Genomic DNA, 26,480 nt, shown 5'->3' on the forward strand with positions numbered 1-26,480 from the left:
TCCTTTCACCTTTTTGCCCTTTAGAGCTTAAATCGGCTGTCGGGGAAGTGTTCCTGGTGCTCCCCTATTGTTTCAGGACGCTTTCCTTGCCCAAATTTTAGAGATTGAAAGAGTAAATAGAATAAGTCATTGGAGATCAGGAGTTTATTCAGATCAGCAGAATGGAGCATTTACAGATGACCTAAGCAGCATGAAACCATAAATAAATGGTGTATGTTCGTGGAGAAGGAAGCGGACTTATGAAGTCAGAGACCAAAGGAATGGAATAAAAAGTAAATGTCAACAATACATGCAGATTCTTTCATTGTCCATGCTTGTCCCAAGCCTCCCCACAGCCCATGGATATTCTATTTCTTGAGGATCCAGACAGTGAAAGGAAATAACTCTTTGTGATGCACCGTACAGTCTGACTCACAGGCCTTTCAAACTAGCCTCACATGAGGGGATATTTAAGTCATCAAGTAGGGGATCCCTATTAGGAGCTACAGTGTCCAGCAGCTGGAGTTCAGAAGACTAAGGGTCACATTTTTCTTACCTTTATTCAGCCTGGGATTGATATGAGAATTAAATGATTTACAAATATTAATTTGTAAAAAAAATCAAAACAACAACAAAAAACTTAGTGCCTGGCACATAGTAAATGCAATAAAGTTTATTAAATCCAATCAAATGCCTACAGTATTTCATATTCCAAGACTCACCACCAGTAAAAGAAGTTCTTGAAATAGGATGGCATTCTGCAGTTGAGCACAAAGTCAGATTTATTATCTTCATCCAACCTGAGGAGAAAAAGCAGTGTAAAAATTATCTGGAATTCCTTATAATGTATTTCTTCTGACTGGTCACCTAAAAAGTTTCCCCAGAGACACAGAACCAAGGAGTGGAAAGAATATTATTACCTTGGGAGGTAGGACATGATGGGATTCTAGTCATAACTCTGCTTCCAAATACCTTTAAGAGCTGTGTTAACCTCTTTGGGCCTCAGTTTCTACGTCTGCAAAAATGACGGGCTTGGACTAGGTAAACTTTAAGACTTTTTTCACATCTGAAAACCCAATCACTTGGATAACCTGATATAAAACCCAGTCTCCGTGCTTAGCTTTTGGTTCTTGGTTTTTTCACTCACTGAGTTTTTGGGTTTTTTCTTGGGTTTTTCTCCACTTTTCTCTCTTCAGATTGCTTTATATTTGCTGTATTCTGGTCTCATTCCTATGCTTTTTATTTTTCTTAGGCAGTATTGTTTCCCACATGCACTCAGAGCATTCTGTTGTTAGAAATACACTGACATGACACAAGGAACAGGGAGTGAAGGGAAATGTACATGCGACTCGTATATAAATACTTAAAATACTAATGTGGGAAGAAGTAGACTAAAAATAAGAAAAGGAGGTGTGATTATGTAACTGATGGCACAGCTCTTGAGGAAGCTGAGAAAAGTACATGACTAGGAGGTAAACATGGCAGGAATATAAATTCAGATCAAAATTATTTACACATCCTGTAGAATTTGAATAAGATGAAATATGACACAGCAGCAAGTTGAAAGTCACAAATTGTGACATTGTTTCAGAAGCTCATAATATATAAATTGACTTTGTAAGTAAAAGAAGGGAAGGTACTATGAAGGGAATGTTGATGAAAGTACATCTGTCAGTTTACCCTACTGATAAATCATGTTTTTTTCTTTTGAAATTTAATAATATTTATTTTATTTCTTGATATTAAAAATAATGCAAGTGAGTTTTTTAATGAAATGGAAATAGTAAATGTACTACTTTGAGAATCAACATAAATCATCATTAAAATTTCATGCTCTCTATTTTCTACTGTAGGATTCGGGGTTAAGATTTCATTATGTTGCTGCTGGAGAAAGAGGCAAACCACTTATGCTGCTACTTCATGGATTTCCAGAATTCTGGTAAATTTATTAATTAACTTTTCTTTTGCATTAAGACGGCTTATCACAGTGTCATATACATACAGGGTTTTTATTAATAAATGCATTGAGGATGCTAGTGCTGTAGGAAATATTAGGCATTGAAGAAAAGAATGGTAGATGGCAAAACCCAACTATCTCATCATTTTTCCAAAGCAAAAAAGTCTACGGATGCCTCTTCCTGAGAAGATTTTTATGTACTCTGGATTTACCTGTATAAATAAACATAAATCATCTTCATGTTAAACTTTTATTTTTCATCCATATGGAGATAACTTAATTAGGTGGAAAGCAGCCTAGTGCAATTCAAGCGTATATATGTAGACTCATCTAGTAAAGTGCTTGACATGATTGACTCCCAATAAAATGTAAGTCTGAAGCATTTGTCAAATCTGCATAAAGTAACATGGCCAGTGAATTCTAGCTCAGCCGCTTATTGCAGAATCCTGCACAATCATCTACAATAATCTTGCAGAGCTGTGAGGATAAAGAGAGTCAAAATATGTGAAAGACCTTGCTCTTGGTCCCAATTAATACTCAGTAAATGTTCACTGTCTTCCTTCATTCCCATTCACTCACTATGGAGATTCATGTACCAACACCAACATCCTCAATGCATTTATTCATAAATCCCCTTTTATTCATATTGACTAATCTATTAACTAAAGTGTATTAAGGTAATATCTCTTTCAGAGCTAGGTGCATTTTAAATCAAGACTTTGGATGACAGAAAAACTTTAAAACCCTAAAAAAGGTTAATATGTAATGGTGGGATTCTACATGTTAAGAGCAACAGTAAGGGAGAAATTTGGGGACAGGACATTGTCCCAGACCTTTACAAAATAATTTCCTGATTCTGGCTGCTGCTGATGCTCCTGATGATGATAGTTAACATTTATTATGTGCCAGGTACTCTTCTAAATGTTTTACATATATCATTGCATTTAAGCCTCATAGGTACCCTTCTGAAACTGGCAGTGTTAGATAGTAAGGTACATCTCATTCCTGAACGTCAGAGCTGATCTCTGCTGTTTGTCCTCAGATGGGAATGATAATGATCTGATAACATATATGGATTTTTACACTTCAAATTTCACACCTTATAGAACATTCAAGACAGTGTTAAAAGTTAGCCAACAATATAAAAATACCTTACTCAAGCATTTTATATCCTCCTTCTAAATATAATTTATTAACTGAATGAAGGAGAGAATTGATATTTAACTTTTTAGAAAGAAAGATTTAAAGGTTATTCTCTCTACCTCATACCAACCCCAATATGTGTCTGTGTTCTTTTTCCTCCTGGGACTTCACTTCTTTACATGTGGAACAATCTACATGAAGATAAAAATTAACCTATAACCATTTCAACCACCTGGTAATTATTTCAAGGAGTTCTAGAAAATGGCAGGATACCTATTTAATATAGGACAGTAGATGCTCTCTGTCACATTTGAAGAAATTATACTTTTGCACATTTTTCACAGCATTGTCCCATTATTTACTCTTATGAGAGCCCTTTTGCAAAATAGAAATGCCTAGTGATTCTTGTACATGTCCTAGAATCTTCAGTGAATGGAACAGCCTTGGAAGGGCCGAGCACTGATCCTTAGATGTCAGTCCCATTTACTCCAACAAAGTGAAGTCTTAGATGTGTCCAAAAGGGATCTGGTCAGTGTGAGGAATGGTTTAGTTTTGAAAACTCCCAGAGAAAGTTTAACTCTGAAGAGCATAGATTAGGAAATATATGCAGATCATAGGAATGAGTCTCTTCTATTCAGCAATCTATCATTTGTTACTCCAGAAAGAGCCTTGCTATAATTTAAAACAGCAACAAACCCCTGATAACTTGATTACTCAAAAAAACCATATTGACTTCACTGAACTTTGTTGGCCTTTGATCTGAAAGCTACCTGATTGTTCAGAGAGATTCCAAAAGCAATTTTCATGGAGATTGCTGGTAATCAAAAACCTCTGACTATGTCATACCCAAACCAAGACCTCTGTGTTGAGGCTTACTCTGTCTTCCCTTCCGATCCAATTGCCGCTATTATCCATCATGGAATCTAGTCAATTCCATTCAGGTGCTCCATTCAGAAAAAGTCAATTCAAAGCGGAGTTTAGGACAAAGTTGTTTTAAGTCACTTCAAGTCTCTCTCTTGGGCTTTCTCTTCTCTTTTTCAAAAGCCCCTTCCCTTGTATTTCTCTCTTTAAAATTCCCCCCAAAAAACTGCCTGGCATTTCAAACTGATTTCAATTTACATTATAAATTTAAATATTATTCCTCTATTAAGTTTTGCCTAAATATACATGAAATTATACACTTATTTGTAGATCAGGTAGGTCAGAATATTTGACACAATGGAAACAAAATAATCGTAAATTGGCAATGCGTGTAAAAGTGCTTTTTAAACAGAAAAACACTATACAAATGTCATGTATTATCTGCATTTATTATCGTTACCTAAGAATTGCCATTGAGAATTGGTGACATTTAATATATACTATACATATATATTAAATTTATATATATATATATAAAAATTATATGTTACACAGAAACAATAAAATCCTAGGTCTTCTTTTCTAAAATCTAGAGGAAACATCAAACAAGATACACATCTATGAGACCTTTAGCTAAATTAGCCTAAAATACGGCTGTTTGTCAAAAGATGATTTTTCTCCCACTCTCTCTCCACCTCAATTTGCATGGCTTTTAAAAATATTCTGAGCTGATGCAGGCGATTTCTTTGAATGTTCATCACCAGCTGTATGGAATGCATTCGTCATTATTCAAGTGCTGCTGAGGCAAGTGAAGGCTCTTCATACACACAGCTGAGCACAAAGGATGATGACTACAGCCTTTTCTCTGTTGTGAAGGGTAAAAGGATATTCTACATCTGAAAGTGGCTAGCCTGGGAAACCAGGAGCCTTCCTTACATTAAGAGTAATAACTGGGAAAGAGGTTGCTTTTTTAAAAGTGTTCTCTGCTATTACCAAAAGCTACCAGAAACAAAAAATGTGGATGAAAATAGCTAGTTTTGTTTATTTATAATATTTTCAGCAATTACTGACTTTGTAATATCTTTTATTTCTGTATCGAGGAGGTTGTTTTTGTTTTATTCATATGAATGACATGCCCATTAGTCTATCACTGGTGTGATTTCTTTTTCAGCTTAGAATTAAAGTACAAATCAAATATGCTTCAGTTATGAACTCCAGGAAGATTACATTTAAAAATTATTCTTTTGCATTTATTAAGACAGCAGTTGCCGTGTTTCTTGGAAATGTTTAAGATATCATTTGGCTCCACTCACTGATAACAGCAATAGTAATGCAATTTAAATTACTAATAAGATCACGAAATATGCAGGTATTATGTTTGCATAATCTCTAATATAATTTTAAATGTGAAATATTGCAGGATTGTACACATTATTTTGAGTCAAATTTCTACCTTGAAATCTCCAATTAAATGAATTCTAAATGAAGATGCAGATACTTAAGATATTAAAACAATGCACATTTTAATAGAAATTAAATATAAATTTCCCAACAGGACTTTGGGAACTTTAGTTGTCATGGTCAGGTTTGAACTGGACAGAGTTTTATTGAACAACTGATACTTCTAGCACTAGCATGATTCAGTGCTTTCATTGTTTATTTCACTTATTTAACACATCTCTATTGAGCACCTACATGGTCTAGATATTCTACCAGACAACTCAGGGAGCTCACAATCAAGTGGAAACACCAGATACCAACAAATCATTATAAAGCATGTGCCCAGTGCACTGAAAAGTGTACGTACAAGTGGGAGAGTATAAAGGAGGGCCCACCCAACATGCTTGTAAAGGAGGGAGCCTGGAAAGTCTCCTGGAAGAGGAGATGCCCAGTGTGAAGAGGAGTTCAATGAGAGGTAAAGGTCATGGACTGTGCAGTGTAGGGGAATGGTTGAGAGGGATGATGTTTCAGACAAAGGAAATCATATGAAGAAAGTTATAAAAGCAAAAAACAACACTGCGTTTATTCACTACGAGCAGTTTAGTCTACAAGCAGTTTAGTGCCCCAGAGGCAGCATACCCAGATTACCAGGGCTAGAATCCTGGCTCTGCTATTTGCTAATTCTGTGTCCTTCTATATATCAATTAACCTCTCTGTGCCTCTGTTTCTTCAATTGTAAAGTGAGGATAATAATAATACATACTTCATAGTATTGCTTTGAAAATCAACGTTACTCTATGTGAAGCACTTAGAATTGTGCCTGGCACATAGTAAGAGTACTATCCTAGCTAGCTCTTTTTATTACATAATGAGTGACAGAGAGTATAAAGTAATCAGGGTGGATGATCGGGCAATAGTCACATCCTGGATGTTTTGTCTGCCAGAACAACAAGCTTGGGCTTCACGTTATGTGTAATAGGGAGTTAAGAAAAGAATGTAAGTACGGAAATTACATGAGAAAGTTTGTGTTTTGCTACATTACTCTGGTTTTGTAGAGATATAACAGAAGGGAATGAAATGGAGACAGACCAATCAATAGGCTGCTGCATTAATGGAGGCCTGAATTACGGTAATGATAGCAGGGCTGGACAGGAAAAGTGATTAAATAAATATTTAAGAGGTTAAATATGCAGAACTTTATCGATTGGGTATGAGGGATTATAAAGAAGGAAAAATTGGGCTTTGGTTACAAAGACATAAAAAAATTAATTCAAAAATTTAAGTAAGGTTAATGACAAAATAATAATACCCTATGTGTTGACAGATGAATATATTTAAGGAAATAAACTGCTTCACTTGTTTGTTACAACCCAGAGACAAGGTTAGTAAGATTGCTATAGCCTACCTAAGAAAGACATATTTTATTAACATTTCAAATCCATCTTAATTGGTAATACTTTTGCAGGTTTTCATTAATCATAGCTATCCTAGTAATAAGTCAAAGATTCTGTACCTATTCATAATCCCAAATATGTGTCTGACATCCTTCCTAATAACGACTGATTGTATAAAATGGTTGATTTGTTTCATTGATGTTATTGCTTTGTGTCATTTCACATTGCAATCCCTCTTTCATTGATTTATAATCTCAGATCACTGTGTTTACTTGCCTATTGAACTCCAAAAATCTTTTCAGACAATGATTTCCCATTTGGCTTGTATCAGATAATTTACACTGTGTTTCCATGAACAGATGTACATGCAGATTTTTTTATGCATATTTTGAGTTTAATAACATAGTGAGTCACTTTGAAAAATCCATGTAGTTTTTTCTTCTGTTATCTAAAATTATTTGGCTTATTTGAAAAAGAAAATCTCATGGATCTCCATATTTCAGTTAATTCAGCAGTTCCATCATCAAGCACAGGCGGAATACTCGGCCCAACAGAGGCCTCCAGGAGTTGGCCATAACAATATAGCCATTGTAATTGGCCATTGCCAGTGCCATTTTGGTCGTTAAATGTTTTTAATATCATGCTAGCTTGTACTCATGGCTCAGAATCTTCTCCAAAGAAGAATTTTGTTTTAGCAAGCAGAGATTTATCTTAACCAGTTGTTTTATTGGATTCTTTATGCAATAATCTTTTTCTAATCTTCAGAGTTTTTTATTCATAAGTAAACCGTTGTTATTACTAAAAACACTGAGCCCTGTTTGACAACGGAATAAGGTGAGTGAAACTTCCCTTTTTAGGGAAATAAATTTTTATCTCATAAATTTCTTCAGAGAATCAAATGATTCTGCAATACAAAAACATTTGTAGGTATAGATTCCCTGATAGCTGCAAGTGTTATTTAAGAAAGGCTTAGAAAATTGACATTATTGAGTACACATATAACTATATTGGTTTTAATATCTGATATTTTGTAGTTTCCATAAATACTGGCCCTTTGTTACATCTCACTGGAGCCGGTAAAAAAATAAAATAATTTTAATAAAGAATATCAATGCTCCCTTCTCATATAGGTCTCTTCTTTCCTTCTCAGTAGTATAACTTTTCTCAAAATAAAGAGTTTCTTACAGTCTTCCACTTAGAAAATCTGTAATATTATCCTTTGTATTAGTTACTGTGGTATTTTAAATGTTTCTTATATCCTGCAGGTATTCTTGGCGTCATCAACTAAGGGAATTTAAAAATGAATATCGAGTTGTAGCGCTAGATTTGAGAGGTTATGGAGAAACAGATGCTCCCTTTCATCGAGAGAATTATAAACTGGACTGTCTAATTACAGATATAAAAGATATTTTAGATTCTTTAGGTAAGTTACTGAGAAAACAGTACTAATTCTTTTTAAGAGATTAACATTCAACAAATTGTGAACTGATAAGCTCATTTCATTGGAGGATGCATTGTCCACCTACCTGAGTTGTTATCTGGGTCCTGACGCCATGGTTTCAGGTATACAGCCCAAAATATATATACAGGGAATTAAAAATAATATATCCTACAAAACTATTAAGCCAACCAGCCAAGAATGACTTTCAAAATTTGTTTTTAAAAATAGACCCAATGTTACTATTTATTACTTTCAGAACTGATTATTAGAAATTTGAGTCTTATGCTCAGAAAATTTGTCTTCAGAACCCACACTTAAATATTTATTTTAAAATGTTGTAAGATTCAGAAGTACTTGCATTATCTTCCTTGTATGATCAGCTAGTACCACAATAATATTGTGTAACAAACTACACCAAATTCAATGGCATATAGCCATAAGCATTTATTCCTTTGCTCGTGGATCTATAGATCAACTACAGGCTGGACCCCTCTGGAGTTTTTCCTCAGGCGACAAGTCTACCTAGGACTGGCTTCTCACTGTGAGTTAGGCTGGAGCTCAAGCTAAAGGGGAGTAGCTCCCTGGGGGAAGCTCTTTTCCTGGCAGTGGCAGAAATGGCAAGGGGGTGGACCCAACTGCACAAGCCTATTTCAGGTCTCTACTATCAGCCCTTTGGCCAAAGCAAGTCATATGGCCAAGTCTAAAGAGACAGCAAAATATATTCCTTCTATGGCAGTGGGGACAGAGGGAATAAATATTTTTAAACAACAATCTAATGCACTACATCCCTTTTGACTAAAAGCCAGCTGCTACCATCGGTATGTTAATGGAGCCAATATAGTGAGAAACCCATGAAACCAAATTAAAGGCCCTTTCTACAAATCTTATGAGAGCATAGATCTGGCCAATATTCTTAAAGGAGAAAAAAATGGATGAGGGCTGGGGGTGTCAATGCAGTGTTGTCATTTAGTCTAATTACAATGAAATAGAAAACAGACACAGAGACACTGATTTCCAAAAGCCGTATTTCATTCATATTTTGTGGTAATTCAGTCACACCTGCCCTAAATTTGTCATCATGCAATTTCTAGGCAAGTCGATAATGTAAACAAAATGTTTCTTATGCATGCATATGTCTGTGTTAGTAGAGTCGTGGGGTAATGGTGAAAAATACTTGAAAAAATTAATTTTAAGTACTCTAGGAATAAATTACAAATAAATTTTATCCATTCACACAAAGAAAATCCTTCAAGAATTGCTATTAATCAATATTTTAACCTAATTCAAATTACCATGATTACATGAAACTTGTATATAATTGGTGCCATAATTAAGATTTCACAATTGCAGATTAGTGATGTTTTACTGTATTGCGTTGTAACATTGAATTTGTGAAGTTAAGGAGAAAATAGATGCTCCTTTGAACTAGATTTACCAGTTGGACATAGATGGGACATTTATGATTTTACTATAACTAGAAATTTCTCAGCATTCAAAAATAACTCAAATAACCTTGCTTATGACTTAATTATGCATAGTCTTTATCAAGGTTTCCAAACTCAGGTCCATGAGACCAGAGCTGAGCTGGTTATTTCCGATATATATACACATACACATACATACATGTACATATTCATTCCTGGGAGAGATTCTGAATTTGTAAATCTAGAGTAGATCCTGGGCATCTAAATTTTCTAAAAAGCTACCTAGGTAATTCAGACTTTGAGGTTTTGGTAACACCAAACTCAATATCTGTATGAAGTGCATAATAGGATATAATAGTAGAAAGATTAGTTAAAGAAGCATACCTATTTTATGAGTTAACGATGCACTCGCCTGTTTCTTTTCAATGATGTCAACATTTATTTCTTGATTATAGGGTATAGCAAATGTGTTCTTATTGGCCATGACTGGGGGGGCATGATTGCTTGGCTGATTGCCATCTGTTATCCTGAAATGGTGATGAAGCTTATTGTTATTAACTTTCCTCATCCAAATGTATTTACAGGTGAGTTTAAATTTTTATTAAAGCATCTTTGCCAATGTGACAATTCACTATTGTCCCTGACACTTTGGATTAAAAACAGCAAAATTTGACTAACAATATTTTTTAAATTAAATTACTAAAATATGATATTAGCACATGACAGTGTCAAATACGTTGGCATTAAATATCTAAAGAATCTAAGATGTTGTAGCTTCATACTTGTTTGCATAATTTTATTTGTTTTTAGAAAACATTTTACTGCTAACTTGGAGAGAGAGAGGAAAATGCAGTAACATTATTTTGATAGTAATGAATCTTGACAGCCTAGAAATAAATTCTCCTCTTGCCTGACAGCTTTGGCGATCAGGAATGGTAGCATTTTTAAAGCAGCAGTTCTCGAATTTTTTGTCTCAGGACTCCTTTATATCTTAAAAATTGTTAAAGACCCATTAAGCTTTTGTTTATATGGGTTATATCTATAAATATTCATTGTATTATAAGTTAAAAATGAAAAAATTATGTATGAATTTATTTTTAAAATAATAACTCCAGTACATGTTAACATATGACATTTTAATGAAAACTAACTACATTTTCCAAAACGAAATCTTAGTGAGAATAATGTCATTGTTTTACATATTTGCAAACCTCTTTAATTTTTGGCTTAGTAAAAGACAGCTGGATTCTCAGCTCTGCTTCTGCATTCAATCTGTTGCAATACGTTGTTTGAATTGAGGTGTATGAAGAAATCTAGTCTCACATAGATTTGTAATTGGGAAAGGGAGGAGTATTTTAATAGGATTTTCAGATAACTGTGGTTTTCTTCTTTAATACTACACTAAACTCAAAAATTCATGGTTTCCTAAAGTTAGTAAAAACATAGAATCTGGTGTATTAATGAACTTTTTGCACTCTGCTACATTAAAATCCCCTACATAGGTCTCTCAGGCACTTTGAATAGATTTTTTACCCATGTATGATTTTGTATCATCATGCATTGGGAGATATTGGTTGAGTTCTGCAGATCTTCCATAAGTTGACACAATTCATTATATGATATCTAAGAATCACATTCCTTAATATCACCCATATTTCATCCAAAAAAGCCTTTAAGTATTGCAAAGTTGTCAAGCTCACAATAGTAGACACAAGTTTCCAAAATTCTACTTTTTACTTCAAAGCTTGAATTTTATAATTGGCAACAAATACTATTGATTGTTTTCTCTCAAGTAAAAGGCTCACTTGGTTCATTTCCAAGAGTCTGTCTACCAAATACCTAGGCCTAACTGATAGTTTTTCAGTCATCTTTTCAAGTAAAAATAGTATGCCATAAAAAATGCAACTAATTCAACTTATCAACTCAATTGCATAAGTGTTTTTTTTTTCTCAAGACAACCATTGTATTTGGGTATGCAACAGAACTGCTTTCTGTGTACTATTTTATCACAATGTTTAAAAGACATGTACTCAAATATTGAAATATAATAAAATTAATAATTTTTCCTATTTCATCAAGGGCATTCTTAAGTGAAATTGGAATTTAGTTTTATGTATTTATGTATTTATTTGTTTACTGCAAGTCTGTGGTAGTGAAGAATATGACTACTAGTATTGTTTAGTGCTACTGCCTTGATTTGTACTCATGCAGCAATAGTTTTATCTACCATTGATTTTGTACCATCAGTGCAAATGTTAATCAAATGAGAAAAGCTAATAATGTCTCAGTATTGTTCCGAAATAAATTTGACCATCTGGATCCTTTAAAAGGTTCTTTGGGATTCCCAGGGGTCCACATGGACTATATTTTGAGAATCTCTGCTATAAAGAGGACTCATAAAATCTTAGAGTGATTAAAGACCTGTGATCACTGTCTAGGAATATTTTGATTTGGTTTTGGCAAAAATTATAATTTTGTCCTGTTTAACTACCCTTGTCAAGTTTTCTGAGGTTCAAGTACTGCTATGATCCACAGCAGCTTCTGGAGAACAACATATTTCTGTTTCTTTCTCAAAACTGAGCAGGTGAGGGAGAAAGGGACCACGACTATCTAAGTATTGTATATTATAAGCGTAAAACCTGAATTTATGCGTATGCGTGTGTGTGTGTGTGTGTGTGTGTGTGTCTCCAATTCACCTATCTCTGTTGAGGTAATAGGATGAATTCTTAGAATTCAAATACCAAACAAATACCAAACAGATATATCATATTTTTCTCAGTTCCATTAGTCAGCAGAAGTCATAGTACATGCTTGTTCAATTGATCAGGACCCTAAAGTAAATATTATTTTTGGTGGTGCTACTATGTGGACAAACTGTAATTGGTCATTCCAGCAAGAAGACTCTTGGAATATTTCTGGAACTATTTTATCAATAATGGATTCAACCCTAGTCAAGTCAATATGAGGTCTTCAAGCAATATGCCTCTTTAATCATATTGATATCACTTAATGCAGGGCTGAAAAAAATCTTGTTCAATGATGACTTTACAAAAAGTATAGCATAACAGTATATTCCACTTACCTGAGAATTATAGTTCTAAAAACTTTAACCATGTTAAATATCATTATGAAATTAGAAATAAGAAAAAATTATCTCTATAATGAAAATTTAAAAAAGTATAGTGCACAGTACAAAGCAAGTATGTACATTTAATATGTACGATTTCATTACTTTCCAGCTTAGAGCTTCGGTGTCTTCCCAAAGTACTTGAAATCCTTATCATTTTGGTCATACCTGACCCAGCTTCTGCTTTTCTTTCTGACTCATTTCATGCCATCTCCCCATCTTCATTCACCACACACCAGCCACACTAGCCTTGTTTCTGCTTCTTGAATGGACCAGGCCCAAGATCCACTTTCTATTTCTGGATGCTCTTCCTAGATTTTTGCATGGCTGACTTCTTCTTACTCAGGACTCAGGATACATATCATATCCCCAGAGAAGCCTATTCTGACCACCTCTACTAAATAATAGTCCCTCCACACCACCCAACCATCACTCTTAATCACATTACCTTATTTTGTTTTCTTTATGGTATTATTATTATCAAAATGATCTTTTAAGTATTCGTTATTTATTGCATAAGTTTCTTCTTATTGGGAATCTCTTGTTCATTGCTAAATCCACTCACACACAGTAGATATTCAAATATTCATTGAAAGAATGAATTTTCTAGATATGTGCATGAGTAAATTTACAGAAAATGCTTTAGTTCCTGTTGAGGCCAGATATATAAGGTATTCAAATCATCCTATAGGGAAAATCTTTTAAACATCAGAAAATTACTTCCCTGTGCATCCCGAGGAAAAGTGTTAGGTCACTGATAGTGACCTTGGAAGAAAGGCAGTGTTGTTTGGGTTTTCTATTCCTTTCTGAGTCAAGATTTCATAAAGTGGAACTTTCATTTTATTTAAAGTGCTATAATCTTTCTGAAAACTAGAAATAACCATAATAAAATATAAGAACATAGAAATTGTTCCAAAGAGAAATATTCAGAAATTCTTATTTGTGGATTCTTTTATGGGATCATCTCGAAGGTGAAATTGTCTTAAAAAGAATTTCTTTCAATGCTAAGTAATTTATACTCCTTGGATAAGGTCTAACATGGCATTTTAATTTCAGAATATATTTTACGACACCCTGCCCAGCTGTTCAAATCCAGCTATTATTACTTCTTCCAAATACCATGGTTCCCAGAATTTATGTTCTCAATAAATGATTTCAAGGTAAGTCAGACATAGTGATGGGTGTTAACTAGTACTTACTGTGGTGATCATTCTGCAATGTATACAATATCTAATCATTATGCTATACATCTGAAACTAATACTAATGTTATATGTCAATTATACCTCAATTAAAAAAAAAAAGATTAGTGCCCAAGAGGATAACAAATTAGAAAGTTAAAATATAGACTGAAGCACTAAAAAGGAATTGGTCCTGCTTATGTTGTTTTGATTTAAATAATCATTTATTACATATCTGCTATGTGCTGTGCACTGTTAGACATTTCCTCCTAAACAAACAAAAAAAAAAAGTAAATATTTTAAATTAAAGTCCATCCTAAAGAAAGAAAAATAGACAAATGCTAAGATCTAATAAATGCTTCTAAGGCCTCATCTATAGGCTTACTTATTTTTAAAGTCTCTGTTGTATATTTGAGCGCCTGGCTGTTTTTTTGTTCGTTTTGGGGGGGTTTTTTGTTTTTGTTTTTGTTTTTGTTTTGAGAGCCTGTGCCCCTACAAGCATGTTCTCTTTTTAGAGAACATCCCATGAGGAGATGAGGGACTATGAAAGCCAGGTGAGAGAGTTTGACAGCAGCAGAAGGGGAAGCCCTTGGAGGTAAACAAAACCCTAAAACAAAGTAAGTATGCAGGTATTGGTGTACCAAATACACTGACACCAGGAGTCCTATATAGTGTCTATTTCTTGGAAGTTTATTGAATGCTTCTTGTATGTCCCACATGATGTTTTTTAGACAGGTTTAAAAAAGACATAATATTTTTTTGCCTGGAAATTCTTCTGCGTATATGTCTGTCTGACTTTTAAGGACTTTTTTTTTACATGACCCCAATGCCATTATCAAACCTACCCAAAAGAACAACAATTCCCTAATACCTTTTAATACACATTTAAATGTCCTTACTGTCTCAATTATTTTTATACACTTCATTTGTTTAAATCAGGAACTAAATAAGGTCCACACATCGTATTTGGTTGTTATGGCTTCTGAAATTATAATTGTTTCTTTTCCTTTTTTATTTTGAAAACAAAACAAAAACCCCAGAGGTTAGACTCTATTTAAGGTCTTACTTCAATTTTAAATTTTAGTGTACTACATGTTTCCTGTGTGGTTTATCGCCTCAGTCATTGTCTATAGGACTCTGAAAAGCCATAGGAATATGCAGGTATAGACTTAAGGGACAGGCTTATCTCCAACGTTATGGAAAAGGATTGTGTCTCATGGGGTAGAACCTTATGCTCCCCTGTGCCACCCGGACAGAGCTCAAAAGAGTGACCTCCCTGGGGTATCTACGTTGTTCAATGATGACTTTACAAAAAGTATAGCATAACAGTATATTCCACTTACCTGAGAATTATAGTTCTAAAAACTTTAACCATGTTAAATATCATTATGAAATTAGAAATAAGAAAAAATTATCTCTATAATGAAAATTTAAAAAAGTATAGTGCACAGTACAAAGCAAGTATGTACATTTAATATGTACGATTTCATTACTTTCCAGCTTAGAGCTTCGGTGTCTTCCCAAAGTACTTGAAATCCTTATCGTTTTGGTCATACCTGACCCGGCTTCTGCTTTTCTTTCTGACTCATTTCATGCCATCTCCCCATCTTCATTCACCACACACCAGCCACACTAGCCTTGTTTCTGCTTCTTGAATGGACCAGGCCCAAGATCCACTTTCTATTTCTGGATGCTCTTCCTAGATTTTTGCATGGCTGACTTCTTCTTACTCAGGACTCAGGATACATATCATATCCCCAGAGAAGCCTATTCTGACCACCTCTACTAAATAATAGTCCCTCCACACCACCCAACCATCACTCTTAATCACATTACCTTATTTTGTTTTCTTTATGGTATTATTATTATCAAAATGATCTTTTAAGTATTCGTTATTTATTGCATAAGTTTCTTCTTATTGGGAATCTCTTGTTCATTGCTAAATCCACTCACACACAGTAGATATTCAAATATTCATTGAAAGAATGAATTTTCTAGATATGTGCATGAGTAAATTTACAGAAAATGCTTTAGTTCCTGTTGAGGCCAGATATATAAGGTATTCAAATCATCCTATAGGGAAAATCTTTTAAACATCAGAAAATTACTTCCCTGTGCATCCCGAGGAAAAGTGTTAGGTCACTGATAGTGACCTTGGAAGAAAGGCAGTGTTGTTTGGGTTTTCTATTCCTTTCTGAGTCAAGATTTCATAAAGTGGAACTTTCATTTTATTTAAAGTGCTATAATCTTTCTGAAAACTAGAAATAACCATAATAAAATATAAGAACATAGAAATTGTTCCAAAGAGAAATATTCAGAAATTCTTATTTGTGGATTCTTTTATGGGATCATCTCGAAGGTGAAATTGTCTTAAAAAGAATTTCTTTCAATGCTAAGTAATTTATACTCCTTGGATAAGGTCTAACATGGCATTTTAATTTCAGAATATATTTTACGACACCCTGCCCAGCTGTTCAAATCCAGCTATTATTACTTCTTCCAAATACCATGGTTCCCAGAATTTATGTTCTCAATAAATGATTTCAAGGTAAGTCAGACATAGTGATGGGTGTTAACTAGTACTTACTGTGGTGATCATTCTGCAATGTATACAATATCTAATCATTATGCTATACATCTGAAACTAATACTAATGTTATATGTCAATTATACCTCAATTAAAAAAAAAAAGATTAGTGCCCAAGAGGATAACAAATTAGAAAGTTAAAATATAGACTGAAGCACTAAAAAGGAATTGGTCCTGCTTATGTTGTTTTGATTTAAATAATCATTTATTACATATCTGCTATGTGCTGTGCACTGTTAGACATTTCCTCCTAAACAAACAAAAAAAAAAAGTAAATATTTTAAATTAAAGTCCATCCTAAAGAAAGAAAAATAGACAAATGCTAAGATCTAATAAATGCTTCTAAGGCCTCATCTATAGGCTTACTTATTTTTAAAGTCTCTGTTGTATATTTGAGCGCCTGGCTGTTTTTTTGTTCGTTTTGGGGGGGTTTTTTGTTTTTGTTTTTGTTTTTGTTTTGAGAGCCTGTGCCCCTACAAGCATGTTCTCTTTTTAGAGAACATCCCATGAGGAGATGAGGGACTATGAAAGCCAGGTGAGAGAGTTTGACAGCAGCAGAAGGGGAAGCCCTTGGAGGTAAACAAAACCCTAAAACAAAGTAAGTATGCAGGTATTGGTGTACCAAATACACTGACACCAGGAGTCCTATATAGTGTCTATTTCTTGGAAGTTTATTGAATGCTTCTTGTATGTCCCACATGATGTTTTTTAGACAGGTTTAAAAAAGACATAATATTTTTTTGCCTGGAAATTCTTCTGCGTATATGTCTGTCTGACTTTTAAGGACTTTTTTTTTACATGACCCCAATGCCATTATCAAACCTACCCAAAAGAACAACAATTCCCTAATACCTTTTAATACACATTTAAATGTCCTTACTGTCTCAATTATTTTTATACACTTCATTTGTTTAAATCAGGAACTAAATAAGGTCCACACATCGTATTTGGTTGTTATGGCTTCTGAAATTATAATTGTTTCTTTTCCTTTTTTATTTTGAAAACAAAACAAAAACCCCAGAGGTTAGACTCTATTTAAGGTCTTACTTCAATTTTAAATTTTAGTGTACTACATGTTTCCTGTGTGGTTTATCGCCTCAGTCATTGTCTATAGGACTCTGAAAAGCCATAGGAATATGCAGGTATAGACTTAAGGGACAGGCTTATCTCCAACGTTATGGAAAAGGATTGTGTCTCATGGGGTAGAACCTTATGCTCCCCTGTGCCACCCGGACAGAGCTCAAAAGAGTGACCTCCCTGGGGTATCTACGTTGGATTTCTTTTTTTTTTTTAACATCATTTTGTTATTATTATTATTGAAGTTATTTGGTGCTTTGTCCTGAGGAATAATATACATTTGAATTTGACTAATTGCTTCATCATAGTGTTATTTAACTTGCTCTGCTAACCCTTGCTTTTCCTACTTCATACATGCTACTGAATAGAAGAAGCTTGATTAGATTGAGCTTTAATTTGACAAGAATTCTTTATAGGTGGTATTGTGCACTTCCTAATGTACTACATCAAGGAAGCACATGATGCCTAGTTGTCTCAGTTTTAATAATGCTAACACTTACCAGTGGGCTCACAAGTTGTCAGCCTATCCAAAATTTCCTAACAACCTTTCACCATATAATTTTAGCATATCTTGATCATCATTGCCCAGGTTCATTATTTCATTAGGGTGGGCAAAATTATTTCTTTCAAACTCTGTCATTCTTTCTGCTTTTATTACCTGGAATTCTTCTATAAGGAAGGATTTTCCACATGTACTATTTGGTTATTCTAAAATACAGTTCACACAAGAATGGCAGGATATACTTCTTTTTTTTTTTTTTCATTAAAAAACTTCCCAGAATAATGAATTGGGTGCCTTAGATATTGGCCATGATGACCAATGAGGGGATGTCAATGAACACTGACCATCATTCTCTTTTGAAAGCCAAAGATTTAATTTATTATTAGGTAACTGAAAAGTTTTAATTATGCCCTTTTCACTTATATTAGGCTTTGAAACATCTGTTTACCAGTCACAGCACTGGCATTGGAAGAAAAGGATGTCAATTAACAGCAGAAGATCTTGAGGCTTATATTTATATATTTTCCCAGCCTGGAGCATTAAGTGGTCCAATTAATCATTACCGAAATATCTTCAGGTCAGTATAATGTTTTTGTTTTGGTTTCAGTTAAATAAGATGTTAATTCCCTAAAGAGCCAATACTCTATTTTTAAGTTCACCACTTACCGAACTCAAATATTTTGATTTAGTAAGTTGAATAATCTTTTTTTATGGAAAATTTCAAACATATGAAAAAGTAGAATAGTGTAATGGATCCTATTATAGTCTTATCCATAACTCTATTCACTTTATCTTTCCCTTTAGATTATTTGAATACATATATATCTTTAGCTATATTTTTAACAATCATTTATTCATTCAAGAAATAGTTATTAAGTACTTTTTTGTGTTCTAGGCTATGCCAACACTCAGACTATAGTAATGAATAGAACTAGAGAAGGTCCCTGATCTCACAAAACTGATAGTCAAATGAGAAAAACAGATATCAAGCAAATAGTCACAGTAATAAATATTCACAGTAATGAAAACATAGTTAAAAACTAACATAAAGATTTTGAAAGAAAGGGATGAGAACTGAAGATATGACATTTAAACAAAGAAATAAAGAATGAGTTAAGTAGTGACCAGACAAAGTAGGGGATAGGGGTATTGGCATTCCAGAAAAAGGAAACAGCATGTACCAAAACTTTGTGGGGAGATGGAGGGTTGTAGTTTTAAGTAACATAATGAGGGCCAATGTGGCCAGCATATAGAATGTTAGAAAGGGAAAAAGAGAATAGAATGAAAATGGGACTGAGAGGTAGGCAGCATTGGTAATACAAAGCCAGGTAGACCATATTAAGGACTTAAGAGCCGTGAATGTGAAGCCAATGAATGAGAGTTTCAAGCAGAAAAGATAAATGATCCAATTTGTATTTGGATAAATTCACTCATTGTGGAGAATGTAGTGGAGAAAATGAATGTTTGGACAGAAAATATCATATTGGATTTAGTCACTATTAAGGCATTTTAAATAAAACAAAATCTCTCAAACTCTTTGATTATGGAATCCAAGGGAAATTATGAGATTATATGAATGAGGGGAGAAGAGATAAATCCAACCTTCTTTTTGTACTAACAACAAGATATATATCTGTATCTATATCTATATCTAGATGTAGATAGATCTTTGTTTTAAAAAATGTTAATTTAAAAGGCATTTATAGGTAATTATTTAGCAAGGCAATGATTAGAAAGGCGGATATTATAGAAGCTACAGGTTACATTTTATAGGATATAGCAACATTGTCTGAAGTCCATGTTCTGTTGTTTGTTTTTTACAAAGAACGTTTGTAAAGACACTTGTTATAAAAGAAAATAGAGAGAATGTCACATTTTCACACAAGTCTAAATTTTGGATGGGAGATAAGAATGATAGTTTTAAAATATCTTCAACGTATTCCTTTGTCAGAGCCTGTATTCTTTACTGCTTCCAATAAATTTTGATAATCCATAATGCAATTTCAATCAAAACCATAAAGTTTTTTATGGAACTTGACAAACTGATTCTGAAATTTGTATAAGAGAGCATAAGGCTGAGAATGTTTAAGGTATTTTAAAGAAAAGAGTAGGACTAATTCTATTAGAAATTAAGACTTATAATGAAGCTATAAAATAAATAAATACAGTGTTGATTCTGGGATCAACAAATTGACTAATGGAACAGAGAAGAAAGCCCCAAAATGGAACCACATATATGGGAACTTGATATAACAGCATTTCAAACCAATGGTGAGATCTCCATCTTCTACCAAACAAAAAATAAACCTTACAGAAATAAAAAACCTAAATATGATGAGCAAAACTTAAAAATGTGTAGATGATGATATAAAACATTTATGACCTCAGGTAGGAAAGATTTCTTTAATAAGACATTAATAGCTCAAATTATGAAGGAGACTGATGAATGTGACTACATTAAAATAAAAAATCATCTATTATAAAATGATAACATCAGGGAGAAGTTTTTTGCAAAACACGATTAATCATGAATTAATAATATCCAGAGATATTATAAAGAATGCCTCCAAATCAACAAGAAAAAGGGAGCCTAATCGAAAAATGGGTAGAGGATAATAAAGGCAATTCACAGAATAGGAATCTAATGGCTGATAACATGGAAGAGCAGCTCAACCTTACTAGTAGTCAGATGAAAAACATGAGTTTTACTGCTTGTGATAGAGACCTAAAATAACAGTGGCATATATGAAAGATAGACGTTTATTTCTCTCACAAGTAAAAGTCTAGGCTGGTATGGTGGTTCTGCTCCATGAAATCATCAAAGTTGAATGACATCACTCTTTGGTCAGAGATGTAGTCACTTTCTCTTTTGTTATTCTGCTATCCCTAGGATGTTGCCCTTGTCTGTGTAGTCCAGGATGGTTTACCACCACATCTACATTTTAGTCAGTGGAAAGTGGAAAATGGGAAGGGGGGGTGCATACTGGGCAAAACTTAGAAGTTGTATACATTATTTCTCATAAACCGTATATCTTCACCTTGCTGCAAGAAGCCTGGGAAATATAGTCAGTCATTATTCTGGTTGGCCATTTGTCCAGCTAAAAGTTGGATTTTCTATCACTATAGTGGAAGGCAAGAAGTTTTGGGGAGCAGTCTCTACCACATCATGTAAATGAAGCATATTTCACACTCATTTGATTGGAAAAAAATTAAACTTTTGAGAGCAAGTGTTGGCAATGATGTGGAGCAAAGTGAACTCTTATGTCCTGCTTGTGGAGCATACAATCAGTTTGGAAAACATCTTGACAATAGGTTGAAGATGTGCATACTCTCTGAGCAAGCAACTCTGTTTCCGGGGTATACTGTAAGGAGACTCTTCCACGTGTACACAAGTGGACATGTACAGGAAAGAGTTTAATATTATTTGAATTCGAAATATTGGAAAAATGTAAACGTCCCTTAACAGGAGGATGGATCAGTTGTAGTATAGTCACATGGTAGAATTTTACACAAGAGTGAAAATGAATGAAGTAGAACTACATGTATCATCAATGGATAAATCTTAAAAATATAATGTTAAATCATGAAAGCAAGTTGTGGAAGGATAGGTGCACTATGATACTATTTAATAATGTTTATAAAATGTAAAATACCTCTCTATATTGTCTATCAAAATGTATGTACAGTATTTGGGGGATTTGACAAATAGCACCCCTTTTTCCTGCCCAATTTCTGAACCAGTTGAGAAATCAAACAAGAGTCAGCTGATGAAAACTAAAATATTATCTTCATTACTGATAAAGGATAGATTGAAGGTTGTAGCTTAATATGAAAACTGAAATGGTCTTGCTAACCCATACTGCTTGTGTAGAATTTAGAGCAGTTCACCTGTAGAAAAGTCTGCAGAAGAAATTCGACTTCCACCACCCCTCGATCACTGCCTCCCACCAATCAGGTAGACAGTAGTGGAGAGACACTAAATCTCTTACACTCAGGATATATTATTCGATATACCCACCTAGCCCAGAACCCTGAACCAAGAAATGTCACATACCAGGGTGGGGCAAAGATCCAGAAGGATTTAAGGAAAATCTGTCCTTAAGGAAACCAGACAAGTGAGGTATCTTAACACATATAAGTGCTTACTATTAGGTAGTGGTTCTTCGCTCTAGCTTGCATCAGAATCACCTGGAGGGCTTGTTGAAACACAGATGGCTGGACTCTACCCCTAGAGTTTCTGATTCAGCCCATCTGGGATGGGGACCAAGAATTAGCATTTCACAGTTGATGCTGATGCTGCTAGTCTGGTGACCAAACTTTGAGAACCACTGCTTTAGGGTGAGATGAAGAAATGGTTTCAAGGAAAGGTAAGTAGAAAGATGTAATTATATTCTCAGTGTTTTATTTCTTGAGCTGAATGGTAGGTATATGAGTGTTATTATTTTCTGCACTATCTTTTTAATCAAAGTAATGAAATATTTCCACATACAAAAGAAATGATGGAGTATATAACATTCTGGAAAATGTTGCCTTAATATTTACAAATCACCTGATTTCTCAGTTTGGAAGAGTAACATGTAAATTCAGACTAATTTGAAATTGGTATGTTAAAATACGTTTTGATAGGTTAAATGATTAACAATATACAGTAAAAATTGTTACTACTTGTTATCATTTTTTAGATCTTTCGAGTTGTTTCTATACTTACTAAAATTAATCATTTAATCAGAAATATTTGACGTAGTGTTTCCCAGTAAGTTCTTTAGCTTAACATACTAAAACCTACTCTCTTAAAACATTGAATGTTTTATTTCATTTTATTTTATTATTTATTTGTTTTTACTGAGGTATAATTGAAATATAACATTAGTTTTTGGTGTACAACATAATGATTTGATGTTTCTATATATCGCAAAATGATCACAATTTGTTAACATCAATCACCATAGTTATAAAATTTTTTTTGTGATGAGAACTTTTAAGATCTTACTCTCTTAGCAACTTTCAAATATGCAATATAGTGCTATTAACTGTAGTCACTATGCTGTACATACTTGGTTTTACATGTAACTTATATTTCATGTGAAATTAAGCCATTTGAAACCTCAGGATGAGAGAATAAGCTTTTCTTTTAGTTTTCTGGACACTCCTCCCTTTTATTCCCAATTTGATCTGGTGAAGAATTTGTTTTTCTTTGCTTTTTGACTAGTAGCCATTGTAAACTCCCCTTACCTTATTGATTCAATTATTACATGATCTGATATTGTTAAGTATGCAGATAACTGATAGAAAATGAAATGTTTTACTTTTGAACATTTTATGAGTTCTAGAATTTAAGTGGCTTGCAAGTTTGTATAGGAATCCACGTATTAATAATTAAGTATAGAATACATTTTCTCGGTTTGGCCATTCACAAAAAATTTTTAGGAGCATTACAACCAAATGATGGCCACTTGTGTAGGAGTCAAAAGTTAAGTCCCTGGTGGACATATGTCATATCTTGCACATCCAGCAGCATCTGTCAACCCTGGGTAGTCAAACTTTTTGATAACTAGTAAAAATGTAAGTCAGAGCTGGAGAGTGTCTAGTTAGATGTTTATTCTCATTCTTATCAACAGAAGTATAATTAGTACCATCTGACCTTTCTGAAAAACATTGTGGCACAAGGCATCAAAAGCTTTAAAAATATTTATAATCGCTACCTCAGAAATTCTACTTTCAGGGCTCTACTCCAAAAAATTATTTAAATGCCAACAAAAGTTTGGGTACAAAATGCTCATTATAACATCACTTAAAACAAAGAGAATGTTTTAAATGATGCTATCATCTAAATATTCTATTATAAGAAATAGTCAAGCTATTTATGACTTATTATGCCATAATATAGTATCTTTTACAATCATTTAAAAAACTTTATTAAATGAGAATGTTCTTAAGTTATGATTTAATATGAGATTTGTATATGTATACCACGTATTATTTATTGCATAGTATTTATAGTATAGTTTCAAATAAATGCATAGAAAAATTACCAAAAAGTTATCTTTTAATGATGGAATTATGCATGATTTTATTCTTCATACTTTTCTGTATATAAGAAAATATACAATAAAACTTTGCTTTAAAAAGAATCTTCTTGCAAAATAAATATGCTATCATATAATATTAAAGGTCAGTCCATATATATTTTGACTTTCCAGTTCCAATTTTCACATATAATGCATTAGGTTATCTAACAAACAATTGAAAATATATTTAAACAGTGTTACTACTGTTTAAAATTCTCTTCACACCATTCAAAAATCCTGGTATTCTCTTAAAGCAAATTATTCCTCATAGTGATGAATTTCATATTTAATTTATAGCCTTTCTTCTCAATTTTGCTAGCCTCATCTAATTAAAAATTTTATTGGGCTCTTTCTTAAATATCCTTTAAAATTTTTTATTGTATAGATTGCCTATAATAAAATTTTTTATTGTATAGATTCCTAAACATTTTTCATCATCATCTTCCTAAGCAGCCTTTGTAGACATTTCTTCCCTTTATTTATGGTTTACATAAATAAATAGTAAGATTTTTTTCACTCTCCCAAGAACCAGTTTTCACCCCTTTGGTGGCAATTTCGCCCCTCTTGAGAATGTGAAACCTAAAGGAACATTATGGAAAAATGTTATTTTAACTTTTAAAATGAGTCTCAAACCCATGTGTTTTGTTTTTATAGCTGCCTGCCTCTCAAACATCACATGGTGACCACTCCAACATTACTACTGTGGGGAGAGAAAGATGCATTTATGGAGGTTGAGATGGCTGAAGTCACAAAGATTTATGTTAAAAACTATTTCAGGCTAACTATTTTGTCAGAAGCCAGTCATTGGCTTCAGCAAGAGCAACCTAACATAGTGAACAAATTGATATGGACATTTCTAAAAGAAGAAACAAGAAAAAAAGATTGACTTTTCTGTATCTTGTATGAGAGATCTGTCATAAAATCTCTAAATAATTTTTAAAAATTGTTCATCAACTTCTTTAAGCTTCATTAGGGAAAAAAATTACTTTAACATGCTTTATCATAAATATCTTGACAAATGGTACTGAATAATATCTGTGAATGTGTAAACTTGTAATATAATGTTGATTTTCTTCTGCTATACTTTACAAAGAAAAACATCTGCCTTAAAATGTATACACTTGTACAAAAGGAAGTTGTGAAAAGTGGCTCAGTTTTGGTTTCTTGCATTCTTTACCCTGTTAACATATGGTGCCTTTTATATATGTGTAATAAAGATTAGCCATATTGAAAGGCAAACCCGCAATGATATAAATTTTCATTGTATTGTTCAAAAGTTCCTTTTACTATTTTTAACCATTAAAAATTCTATTATCAAATCTCTTGGATTTATGGTATATTTATTAGTTTGAAGGCAAATATGACTAGATGAATATGCATTCTTAAAATAGGCCATAAGTACTACTTATACTGGGAAGATTAACAAGAGATGATGTGAAGATTCTCATATATACATATATATTTATTAAACATTGCAAAGTATGGAAGCATGGAAATACATCTATTAAATTACTTGCCTTAATCTTTAGTGAAACTGGTAAGAGATTTAGAAGAAGGATCAAAATGTCCTTTTGCCCCATTCAATGCAACAAGAATTGAATACTGTACTTCTTATGCACACTAGAATCTAAGCTCCACAGGGCAGAGGTTTTTTATTGTTTTATTAACTGACATATATCCAGCATCTAAAATTAGGGCCTGGCTCATTGTAGGAACTCAAATATTCTCTTAATGAACAAATAATATATCTGACACACTGCTAGGCACTGTGGGGAAAATATAAAAGAAAGATGACATGGTAATATGGAACTTTCCTTTAAAAAGCATACATAGAATGCAGTTCAATTAAACAGGTTAAAGAATAGTAATGAAGGTACAAATAAGAGTGAGAAGAGTTAAAGAACAGAGAACGATAACAGCACAAGGGACTACTCATTCTCTTGGGTTGCTTTCCTAGGCAAGGGAGACAACCAGTAAATTGCCAAATCATAGCTCCTTAGAAACTGCAACTGTGTTCCCAAATAAGACAAAGTTGGTGAAAGGAATGTTTCTGTCACCAAGCATAGTTCTAACAGTGGCAGAAGTGGAATGTCCCTAAGAATTTTCATCATTGTATCCTAGCAACTTGTATTTACTAATAAAAGCCCAATTTTTTATATACATTATCCTTGTGTCTCATAACAACATTGAAAAGTAGAGAGTATCACCAATTTACAGATGTAAAAATGAGGTTGGCCAATGACCACAGTAGAAGTGTTGGAATCAGGATCTGGCTAGATCCATCTGGCTGTAAAGCCCAT

General features: G+C 33.4%; 1 protein-coding gene and 2 non-coding genes across 3 annotated transcripts; 1 reads left to right on the forward strand and 2 right to left on the reverse strand.

The window, feature by feature from the left end:
• Positions 1-1,836: 1,836 nt before the first annotated feature.
• On the forward strand, positions 1,837-25,311 carry EPHX4 (epoxide hydrolase 4). Its single transcript, XM_011355639.1, has 6 exons — positions 1,837-1,918; positions 8,040-8,197; positions 10,095-10,223; positions 13,823-13,926; positions 18,541-18,689; positions 24,835-25,311. The coding sequence occupies exons 1-6, from the start codon at positions 1,887-1,889 to the stop codon at positions 25,064-25,066; spliced, it is 804 nt and encodes a 267-aa protein (XP_011353941.1). The 5' UTR covers positions 1,837-1,886; the 3' UTR covers positions 25,067-25,311.
• On the reverse strand, positions 15,037-15,240 carry LOC111736878. Its single transcript, XR_002779275.1, has one exon. It is a non-coding gene; the product is annotated as a small nucleolar RNA SNORA73 family (small nucleolar RNA).
• On the reverse strand, positions 17,605-17,808 carry LOC111736877. The gene has a single exon (XR_002779274.1). It is a non-coding gene; the product is annotated as a small nucleolar RNA SNORA73 family (small nucleolar RNA).
• Positions 25,312-26,480: the final 1,169 nt, after the last annotated feature.

This window comes from Pteropus vampyrus, unplaced genomic scaffold (genome assembly GCF_000151845.1).
Source record: "Pteropus vampyrus isolate Shadow unplaced genomic scaffold, Pvam_2.0 Scaffold22, whole genome shotgun sequence".
In the NCBI taxonomy this organism is placed as follows: Eukaryota; Metazoa; Chordata; class Mammalia; order Chiroptera; family Pteropodidae; genus Pteropus; species Pteropus vampyrus.